Here is a 12,086-nt window from a genome sequence, read left to right on the forward strand (position 1 = left end):
CCCCTGGTTCCCAGGCCGGTGCTTTTTCACTGCTTCACACTTCCTCCAACAGGTTTTATTTCCTCTCTGGGTTCCTAGTCTAACTTTCCCTTAAAACTGACAACCAGCTTGTGCGATACCAGTAAGTACATTGCAATATGTAGTTTTTAAGTGCTGTGGTTCTTAATGTTTAATTCTAATTTCCATATATAGAAAATTACATCTAAATCAGGATTGACTGATTACGTTTTACTCTTCAGTTAAAATAGTTATTCAAATGTTTTAATTGCATACCATGTGCTTCAGAAGATGATACCAATTAAGTAGTTAGGATTTAGCTGTACATATGATGGAGATTTAGTTATGGCACTATAAAAGAATTATATATATATATATATATATATATATATAATTCAAATTTACAGATATAGAATATTAAATATGAATTGCAAATATTGGATTATGAAGATAAGCAAGTATTTGTTGAACATAAGGAGATATCTGCATAGATTCTATGTGGGATATGTTACTCAGAAAAAGCAACAGAACAAACATGAATTATATTTATAATCCATTGAAACAAAATTAAGATGACCAATTCTTCAATCTTAAATATTCTGTTTTTTAAAAAGTAGCTCTTATTTCCTTTATATTTTGCTATTGTGATTTTCTCTCAAAAGACTCTGAAACAAATGTAAAGAGAAATTTCCTTTGTGATAGACTTTATGAGACACTTAAATTGTTATGTCATAACGATACGTTGTTAATCTAAAGGCCTTGGTGGCAATTGCAGGAATTAAAAAGTAAAAATTATGTTCATTGATACATTTATGAACCATCAAGTGAAAGGAAGTATTTTTATATTATTTAATGGTGGCATTATGGCTTAAGCACCAGATCTATTTCTTTTTCCCTCTTGAGTCCAGCAAGAAAAGGTCCCAGAAACAGTTATTGTTTGAGCAGTTTGAAGGATCTTGGCACTTGAAGGAAAGACAATTCTAATAATGTAATAAGGGCAAAAGGTGGCTAGGAAGCTATTACGGACTAGTGGACTATGTGAGCAAAATACATGGAATACTTGCCCAAAGTTTAGAAATGATGAGAGAGAGAAGTAAGCAGGATACAATGAAGAGTCTTTGATGGACATGAAACATAGTTTGTTCATAAGTAATTAGAAGAAATCAGGGGAAGGAAATAAATTGAAGGTGTAATGTTAAGTTGGAAAAGTTATGTAAGCTCAAGGGAGGAAGGGAGAAATGCCTGGGTGAATATGTTTGATTTTGTAAACAAAGGGTGAACCGGTCGGAGTGGCTCATGACAGTAATTCCAGCACTTTGGGAGGCCAAGGTGGGTGGATCACTTGACGTCCAGAGTTCAAGACCAGCCTGGTCTTCACAACGAAACCCTGTCTCTACTAAAAATACAAATATTCGCTGGGCAGGGTGATGGGCACCTGTAGTCCCAGCTACTAGGGAGGCTGAGGCAGGAGAATCACTTGAACCCAGGAGGCAGAGGTTGTAGTGGCTAAGGTCACACCATTACACTCCAGCCTGAGCTACAAGAGTAAAAATTTGTCTCAAAAAAAAAGAAAAATGCAAAAAACAAAGGGCGGGTAGTTTCTTCAAAAGCCAGCGCCTCAACTCTCATTCTGCAGTCCCATAGTATCCACCCTTGATTTTGAATTGATATGATGCCCTATTCTTGCATAAAAACATTTCATTTTTGATTAGTAAATTATTTTGAAAAGTTGATATGAATATGTATAATATCCAGAGCACAAAACTACTAAAATGTTATGAGTCTCTTACATAATTACCTTTAAATGAAACTGTAGCCCTGAAAGAAATTTCACAGTCACATTCTTTTAGATTTTAGTAATACTATATGTGTGTAGCTTTTATATGGTCATGTTGTGATGAAAACTCCTATGTAATAGAATAAATGTAACAGATTGTAAAACTCCAAGGATGGCTATATATTCAAATACATATTATATATTTCAAATCAGTTGCAGCACACTTTCAGCTAGAAGAAAACACATTCTTATATACCTTAGTTCTGGTAATGAGTAAATGTGCTCTTACCATATAATTTTCTTTACTATGCCCTTGGAGCTCTTAAGGTGCTATGGGAGGCTATTCCAAACCCATTGTTGGAATTGCCTGCCATGCTAAACCAAAGTGGAGTCAATAAGTAATTTTATCACTCTTTTCTTCAAAAATATGTCAAAGACAACTGAAAACATGGTAAGTGCATTTATTGCTGGGAGGCATTTAATGAGAAGTTCTTTCTGACATAAATACTTGACCCTTAATTACATTTTTTGCATGCTAACAACACCTTCAACCAGGTCACCTTGAAGCTACAGGAATTCTGTTTTTATCCCTCATGCCACTGCTGAGAATGTAGCTCCATGTTTTTATTCCTGTACTTCTCAATGCACTTATGACTAAGAAGACACTACTCCACCTTCACCCCCAGACCCCAGCATTCTTGGTTTATTTTAAGTTCATCTGGGCTATTAAAGTGTGAAAGATCTATGCTCATACTGCAGATACAAGATCAAGATGCATTATTTTTCTGGACCTATTTTCTAAAAACTCTTCTTTCAACTGTTAGTTTCCAGGATAGGATGAATCTGATTTTACTGTGAAATGCAGGTAGCTTTTATTTCAGGCCTTTGCATCGCTTAAGAGACATTATTAGCACCTAATTGGAATTTGCATAGACACATGAAATATTCTGCCTTCTGAGACCTTATGGAAATCTGCCCTATTAATGACTACATCAGATAGGAGTTATAGATTTTTGTCATTTCAGCATTTTTCTTCTATCAAGTAGTTAGCTTCTGCCCACATAACTGAGTAGTGTAGAAGAGCCACTACCATTGGTCTTTTCTGGGCTAAGGACATTTGATTTCATATATAAGAACAAAAAAGGCTCATGTGACTTTTTTGGAAAGATTATAGCAGTAGGAAAATAAAGCACTATTAAGCTACATGCTTCTTTTAATATGTTCTCATTAAACACAGTGAACAAATAATTAGTATACATTTCTTTCTCATATGACTGCCCCTTGCAACCATACCTTAGTTATTATATCTACCAAGTGCTATAAGGAAATCTATAGAATGGATGATAATCAGTGAAATATTTGAAAAGATAAAAATTATCCTCATCTCAGCTACTTATTGTGAACCTTCTTTTTTGTTTAGTTATACTTACTGAACTGATGCTGTTAGAACACTTCAATGTTATGTCGTTTTCAAATTTGATAGACAATATGTATACTTTTACTTGCATCATTCATGATAAATATTGTATATAATATTGAACTATGGCATTCTGAAACTTCTACTTAATACATGAGCATTTTCCAACTTTTTTCTTAAGGTTCTCCAATCAGGTTTCTACAAATCAATTTATTCACAAATAACAAAAAAAAGAAGTCCAAATACTATATTTTCCCACATACTAAACAATGGTGAGTGATATTGATGTTTACTTCAAGCAATATATCTCAAACTTTTTCATGTGCATTGTCAAAATCATATGATATATTTGTTAAAATGCCAAATTTATGCCCCACCACAGATTTTCTAAATCATAATAGAGAGAGCCAAGAATCAGCTTTTTGCCAGCTCCTCAGATGACTTGAATATAATTAAATGTGAAAAGTCTTTATTAAAGTTTTTATTTTCTTTTCCTAAAAAACTTTTAAGTTCAGGGGTACAAGTGCAGGCTGGTAACGTAGGTAAATGTGTAACATTGGTGTTTGTTATACAGATTATTTCATCACAAGGTATTAAGCATAGTACGCATTAGTTCTTTTTCCTGATGCTCTCCTTCCTCCACCTTCCACACTCCTAAAGACCTCAGTGTGTGTTGTTCCCTTCTGCATGTCCATGTGTTTGTAAAATTTTCAATTATTTTAAATATTTTATAAAAATGATTTTTAAGTCACTTGTGTTTCTGTCCTACAGTGTTTGCATGTTTTAAAATATGAGGTTAATGAGCAATAAAATAAATGATCATTTTGGTTTATAACACAAATAAATAAATATCCACAAATCCATAGACTAATAAATATTTAAATAAATATGTAAATTAAAAAGACAAAATCTTTCTTGCAGAAAATTTTCAAACAAAAAATGTAGAAGAATGGGAGAAATTTTTTTAAAAATCACCATTAGAACATCCCAGTAATAATTGTGGCAGGCAAGATTTGCGATGAATACTAAAATTAGTGTAAAAAACTTTAAGGAGAAACAAAATATTTACATTGCCTTAAAGCATTTTCTCTAAAATATTTATTAATCATGTGATGCTTCTAGCATATTTTTACAAATTCTTTGAGACTGCTGTCTACTATAGGTGACGCTTACATCCCTACACCTGGATTATAGTTTGGATTTAATGGCTCATTTCTAACAGAGTATGGAAAAGGAAAATTACTCTAAGCAAAAAGCTGACAGATGCCACCTTACCAAGTGACCAAGGTTAACAGCAATAGTAATAAGCTTATTGACAGCATGTACCCCTTGATGTGATGCAGTGAGAAAGGCCCTTCACCTCTGTGGGGTTCTTTACAAAATTCATAACGCCAATCTAATCACAAGAACAAAATAAGACAAACTCAAATTGATAGTCTATAAAATACCTGGCTAGAACTCTTTAAAAGTTTCCAGGTTATGAAAACCAGGGAAATACTAAAAATTGTCTAGATCAGAGGAGACGAAGGAAACTTGATGAAGAAATACAATGTTGTCTTCCTGACTGGACCCTGAACAGAAAAAGACATTAGTGGAAAAACTACTGAAATCTGAATAAAGCCTGTAGTTTAATTCATATAATACCAATGTTAATTTATTCATTTTTATTATTTGTGGGTGAAATGCTACCATTAGTGTGAGAATTCTCTGTATTATCTTTGTAACTTCTATAAACCTCAAATTAATTCAAACTGAAACGGAGTTGTTATTTTCATTGTGGCACAAAATATGTAACATTAAATTTGTCACCTAATCGTTTTGAATGTACAGTTCAGTTATATAAGTATATCTACTCTGTTGTGCAGCAGATCTCTAAATTTGTCATCATGCGAATCTGAAAATCTATCCCTATTAAATTCTAATTTCCCCCCCCATCATTGACAATCACTTTCTACTTTTCAGTTTGTTATAATTTTCACTACTTTAGATACTTCAAAGTATAGAATATTTATCCTTTTGTGATTGGCTTATTTTTTCAACATAATTGTCCTTGAGGATCATCCATGTTGTCGCATGTGACAGGTTTCTCTTTTTGAAGGCTATATAATATCCCATTGCATGTATATGCCACGTTTTCTTTATCCATTCATCTGTCAGTAGACATTTGGGTTCCTTATACATCTTGGCAGTGTGAATAATTTTTCAGTGAACAAGGTGTGCAGATATTTCTTTAAGATCATGCTTTGAATGATTTTGGATGTATAACTGCAAGTGGGATTGCTGGTTCATATGGTAATTGTCTGTTTTAATATTTTTAGGGAACTCTCATACTATTTTCCATAGTGACTGCACCATTTTACGTTCCTAATAAAAGTATACAAGGGTTTCAGTTTCTCCACATTCTAAGACTTGTTATTTTCTTTTCTTTGTTAAAATAGTAGCGATGCTAATGGGTATGAGATAATATGTCACTGTGTTGTGTTGTGTTGTTTTGTTTTGTTTTGTTTTGTTTTGTTTTGTTGTTTTTGATGGAGTCTCACCCTGTCACCAGGCTGGAGTGCAGTGGCTCGATCTTGGCTCACTGCAGCCTTTGCCTCTCGGGTTCAAGTGATTTTCTTGCCTCAGCCCCCTGAGTAGCAGGGAGTACGGGCACACCCCACCACACCTGGCTAATTTTTGTATTTTAGTAGAGATGGGATTTCACCATGTTGGCCCGGATGGTCTCAATCTCTTGACCTCACGATCTTCCAGCCTTGGCCTCTCAAATTGCTGGGATTACAGGCATGAGCCATGATGCCTGGCAGCACCATGGTTTTAATTTGCATTTTCCTAAGGATTAGTGGTGTCAAGCATCATTTCAAGTGCTTGTTGGCTATTGGAATGTCTTCCTTGAAGAGATGTCTAGTCAGGTCCTCTGCCAATTTTTTGATCAGGTTGTTTATTTTTTATTGTGGAGTTTAGAAGTTCTTTATATATTTTGGATAGTAATCCCTTATATGTCATGTGTTTTCCAAATATTTATTCCCTTTTTTATACTGCCTTTTCATGTTGTTGATTGCCTATTTTGATGCTGAGAAAGATTAAATTTGATGGTCTCATTTGTCTATTTTTGCGTTCGTTGTCTTTGCTTCAATGTTACATTCAAGAAATCGTTGCCAAAAACAGTGTCTAAAGATTTTCTCTTTTTAAAAAAAATTCTAGTTTTATAGTTTTAGATATTTGGTTTATATCTGTTAATTAACCAGTGTGTTAATTTTTGTATGTAGTATAGGGTAAGTGTCCAACTTAATTCTTTTGTAAATGGGTATCCAAATTTCCCATCACCATTTGCTCTAGAGACTTTCCTGTATGTAGTATTGGCATCCTTGTGAAAAATCATTCCGCCATATTCCCAAGGGTTTACTTACAAACTTTCTATTCTATTCCAGTGGTCTATATATCTGTGTTTATGCCAGTACCGCATCGTAAGGATTCCTGGTGCTTTGGAGTATATTTTGAAATCAGGAGGTGTGAGGGAACCAATGTTGTTCTTTCTTTTCAAGATTGTTTTAGCTATTTAGTGTCCTTTGAGATTCCATCTAAATTTTAGGATGATTTTTCTATTTCTGAAAGAAAAATTATTGGGATCTTGATAGGAATTGCATTGAATCTGTGGATTGCTAGGGATAGTATGACATCCAACTAAACTTGTTTTGATATATAAGTTTAATGTTTAGTTTTCCAGGATTATTGGTACAGCTCATGATTTTATGAACACCAAATATTTATTTGCTACTTTCACTTGATATATTTACTCGAATGTCTTATTACTGCCAGTTTTTCACAAGCCAATTTAATAATTTCCATATTATTTTCTTATTCTTCATTATTCATTATTCTACATTGCTTAGAGGGAGAAAGAGAGAGAAACAAGATGTGTACTTGTTTTCTCTTACCAGTTTGAGATACTTTTTCAGAAATAAGCTTCAGTGCCTATACACCTCAAATCTGTTTTTGCCAAATCCAAATGAAGTGTTAACCTGATTACACAATTTAATTTCAATTCATATGTTGCAAAATGTCAAAATTGAAAAAGTAATAGAGTCATAGAGTGAATGCATTAATTTTCTCTTGATGCTGTAACAAGTTAGCACAACTTAGTGGGTTAAAACAACACAAGTTTATTATCTTACATTTCTGGAGATCAGGAGTCCTAATATCAAGGCATCAGAGGACTGAATTCCTTTTGGTGATTCTAAGGGAGAGCTCATTTCCCGGCCTTTTTCATCTTTTGAGGCTACTCACGTTTCCTGCCTCCAGATTTCTTCCTTCATCCCCAGAGTCAGTATCATAGCAGGTGCAAACCTCTCTTTCTGACCTCTTCTTTCTCATAATATCTTCCCTGACCCTCCTACCTTCCTCTTTATGAGTATATATTTAGGTCCACCAAAATAATTCAGAATATTTTCATCATCCTCAAATCCTTAATTTAATCACATGTGCAAAGACCTTTTACCAATTACGGTAACATACTCACACGTGTTAAGAATTTGGATGTGAACATTTTTTCAGTGGCCATTATTATATCACAGTGACTTTTTTTCTGTGTCATTCATCAAATTTGGGGTAAGTCCATTACTTTTAATCATTTGATAGATACTATGGAAATATATTGGCTATTATTTATTATTCTAACAATGTGTAAAAAGGTAGAATCTTTTATTCCTCAATTAATAGCCATTAACAGCCATTGGATATTGTTCTATTACATAGTCTCACACTGTGTTTCATTAGTAAATTTTTCTTGAGAGTGAAGACGAAAAAGATCCTTGTCTTGATTTTGTTTTGATTCTGGCTAAATGGGAACAGTAGAGTCATAATTTGAAATTAATATTCAACAACCCCTATATTAGGAAAGGCTAAATGTGTCAGGGTGTAAACTACCAGCTTCTTTAGGTTGTGACATACTTTTCAATCGAGCAAGCTATACAAACGGATGAGTAAACTGTGGACGTTGGCATAAAAAACAATGGAAAAATATCATATTGCTAAATTAATATAATTGGGAGACTAATGCAATTTGTGTCATTTTTTTCTTTGTGACTATGGAGAACTTCAAATTGGAGTACTTAAATTTTAATCATGTTAAGTTCTAAAATCTGTGATTCTGATTTCTAGCAGCACTAGACCTATATACTCAACGAAATTAAAGGTAACTATTTTAGTGTACATTATTTAACTCTCTGTCATTTCTCTTGACATCATGGCTATAAACACATTTCTTCATTCTGCAGTCAATACATTTGCTGGTACAAAAGAATATTGATTGAGAACAGGCAGCGTTTTACAAGAAAGAGGTTGAGAGGCCTACAAATCAGATAGAAATCTTTGCATGTGGGATTTGAATTTCCCAGAGAGTGTTTGGGAGACATGTAAGTCAAGAACATGTGAAACAGAATATATTTTTGTGGGAATCAGAGATTTTTTCTGTGGAAAGCTGCATAGAAAAATCCTTCATTTAAAAATTACTAGGAGAGCATGTAGATTGCTTGCTTGTTATATATTTTGTTTGCTAGGCATTTACAAGCATTTAATGATTACTGTTTTCAGCAGTTCCTATGAAATGTCACTGTCTTCTTGTTCTTATTTTCCAGAAATATCAAGCCAAACAGTAAGTGAACTATCATATTATATATGTTAATGGCATAGGTAGAAACAGATCTACTGCTGAATTTTTAGTCTCTGACTTGGATAAATTGTCCTGGTGCTTCATAACAAACTTGTCCCAGAGCTCCCAAAACATTCAATCAACATAGGATTCCTAATGGCATAAAAATATTCATCTACTTATCAGTCAAATCATTTCTTCTGCTTATAAGAACACCAAATGATACCCAGATGAAAGGATCAATCCATTTAGAGAATTCCTCTGTAGACTCAGTAAAAAGTCTGTTGACTACATAAAGCCCTGGCCCATGGAATCCCCCATGAAACTGACTCTATGTCTTTTTTGACTTCTTCTAGACTGGTATAATAACAGAGCCAGTTTTGAAGCTACATGTTGAAAACAAAATCGCTTCTCTTTGCCTGAGTTCCCAAGACTCTAGAAGAAGTACATGCTGTCAGTTGAAACTGTCTACCCTAGAGAGTAAAAAAAATGAACTTCTGCTGGTTAGAACCATATTTTCTTCAATCATAGCACAGAAATTAGTAACCTGAATTGGACGCTGTTTTAACACCAACTTTAAATATTTAACCTTGGTTTACTGTTCTTGCAGCATGCTGCAGGCAGCAAGCAGACAACTGCAAACTGGAAAGCTGTAAGCCTGTATTTTTCCAGGTTAAAATATTTGATGAAACTATGATCTGTGGTGTCTTAAAAGGCACATCAAGCTGGAAACAAGCCTATAGTTCTAGGATAAGTAGTTGGAAAGAGTCACAACATTAGTGTGTTTTGGCTGCTACTACCTACTTTTAGAAAGATATTATGAGATAGAGACCAGCATTGCAGGCAAGTTAAAAAAGGTTAGAGAGGGTTCATAAATACAGAGCTGAGAGGTTTCGGAAAAGCCAATCACTCTTGTACTAACAGAAGAAACTATCACAGAAAACTGTTAAATGCCTCCTTCATAATTTGGCATTTTCTGCAATAATATTCTTAACTTTTCAAGACAAAGAAAACAAAAAATCAGCATTCCCCAGCCTCTCTTGCAGCTAGGTTGAAGACAGATGACTCAGGTCCCAGGCTAGGATAAGGACAGCAAGGCACCAAAGGTACAAATTTAACAAGCTTTAAGGGAGTCTCCATTTAACTTGTGAGTCCAGTTCTGTGGTGTGGTTTTGGAAGCTATCTGAACTTGGCCTACATACAAGGAGCTTTCCCTTTCAAGGATCCTATGAGCTATGTAATGAATTATGTTAAATATGTTCCTGTTTAAGTTAGGTAGAATAGATTGCTGTCTAAAATTTAAATCTCTGATGGTTAGAAATTGTGCCTCTGTCTTTTCCTAGGCTTTGTGAAATTTGAAGTTACTTTACTCTGAGCTTCAATTTTACCATCTGTGAAAGGGGAATAATAATTTGTATCTCATGGGACTACTTTGAAAATTAAACATTATATATATCAACATGGTCCAAGGCATATATCACATAACTGATAGATATTAGCTACATTTTGTTAATGTTGTTTATCAATTTAAGAATTTAAATCATTTATGTTTCTGATCTTTGTTTATCTCTACACTGAAGTGACTAATGTAATTTTCTTTCTTTGTCCTTGTTTTGCCTTGTACAATTGTCTTAATAATCTAGTTCTCTATTCCATCATATTTCTTCTAGTCCAAGTTTTTTCACATTGATAATCTACTCTGCACCTCATTTCTAGTAAGACCTCAATTCTGAACTTCCTTTGCAAGCCCAATGGAGACCAAAATTCTAAATCCTAGTTCTAGTATTTCTAGTATTTCATATTCTCTCTTCCTGATACCACTACACTTGTCTGTGTTTGCAGCTTACCCTCGCCTTCATACTCTCCAACCCGATGCATATGTGCCTATTTGCCCATGACTGCTTGACCTTCCTTTTCTCTTTCTTTTTTTTTTTTTTTTTTGGAGGTTGAGTCTCACTCTATTGCCCAGTCTGGAGTGCAGTGGCATGATCTTGGCTCACTGCAACCTCCCACTCCTGGTTCCAGTGATTCTCCCGCCCTAGCCTCCCAACTAGCGGGACTACAGGTGTGCACCACCATGCCTGGCTAATTTTTCTATCTTTAGTAGAGACAGGATTTCACCATGTTGTCCAGGTTGATCTCAAACTCCTGACCTCAAATGATCTATCCACCTCGGCCTCCCAAACTGCTGGGATTACAGGCATGAGGCATCACGCTCAGACGGCTGGACCTTTCAATAAGGACTCTGATGTGATTACATATGTTGCCCATTCGCATATTGCTGGATAATGTCAACCTGCCTCATGACTTTTTCCATTGTTTGGAAAAGGTAGATATGCCCTGAACATCTGTCTCCTCCCAGAGAGTTTATTATATCTCTGAGTTAGAATGCTTGTGCTTCTTCCTATCCAGTTCCCCTCTCCTCAAGGATGAGTATAATACTAAAGCTATTCTGTCCTGATTTGGGGGAAAAAGCCATTTAATATTTTTTTTTCAGAGCAGTTAAACATATGCCTCAAGAAACTGTAGTTTTATATGAGGGAACTTGTTACTGATAGTGGTTTGATCTTAAGGTGAATATTATACACATAGCTCACAGGGAAAGATGTATCAGATGTAAGTCTGAACAAAGCACTGACCTTATCTGACTTCACCTATGTAAGAGCTTTTTGCAAAAATGCTTCAGGCAGTTTTCTTAGATTAATGATAACAGTAATATGTTACCTTTGTAAAGGCAATCTCTGACTTAGGTTCAACCTAAGTAGGCAAAACTCACATAAGATTTTTCCAAACTTGGACTCATTGTGCCTGTGGCCCTCTTACAGGAAATGTTTTCCTTTTTAAATTATTCCTTCTCTTTTCTGTGTTTTCTCCTTAAGCCTGCTGCAGAAATGCTGAACCTTTACAAAATTCTGCTTAATATTAACTTTCCCTATTGTTTTAGCAAACACAGGTCACTTGCTAACTTTGAATCCTACTTTGCAGCTTAACTTCTTGGCCATTAGTTTTTATCCCACCTCCTTCCTCACTTTATTAGTTAGGACATCTAAATAATTCCAAGTGAATTATTTCCAATGAATGATACCAAATAATTCCAAATCACTTATCAAGAGTGATTCCCTTGATAAGCTAGAGGCTCCCCTCCACTGCCAAATGACCTCAGGTACAGAAAAGGGCCGTATCTATCTCCAAGCCTGAGAGAATCTGGGTCAATAGTTTTCTCTCTGTTGTTTTTTTTTTTTTTTTTT

At 34.7% G+C, this 12,086-nt stretch overlaps 1 protein-coding gene across 4 annotated transcripts in view; it reads left to right on the top strand.

The window, feature by feature from the left end:
* MARCHF1 (membrane associated ring-CH-type finger 1) overlaps nucleotides 1-12,086 on the top strand; it is a 254,995-nt gene continuing 242,909 nt past the window's right edge. The window contains exons 1-2 of one of the 4 annotated variants that reach the window (XM_017525974.2): nucleotides 1-121; nucleotides 3,373-3,463. In XM_017525974.2, coding sequence (XP_017381463.1) covers nucleotides 3,461-3,463 — 3 coding nt within the window. In that variant the 5' untranslated portion in view covers nucleotides 1-121; nucleotides 3,373-3,460. The remainder of the gene's footprint in view (nucleotides 122-3,372; nucleotides 3,464-12,086) is intronic. The other 3 variants (XM_017525976.2, XM_037737581.1, XM_037737583.1) reach the window with 3 other exon arrangements.

This window comes from Cebus imitator, unplaced genomic scaffold, assembly GCF_001604975.1.
Source record: "Cebus imitator isolate Cc_AM_T3 unplaced genomic scaffold, Cebus_imitator-1.0 Scaffold40, whole genome shotgun sequence".
In the NCBI taxonomy this organism is placed as follows: Eukaryota; Metazoa; Chordata; class Mammalia; order Primates; family Cebidae; genus Cebus; species Cebus imitator.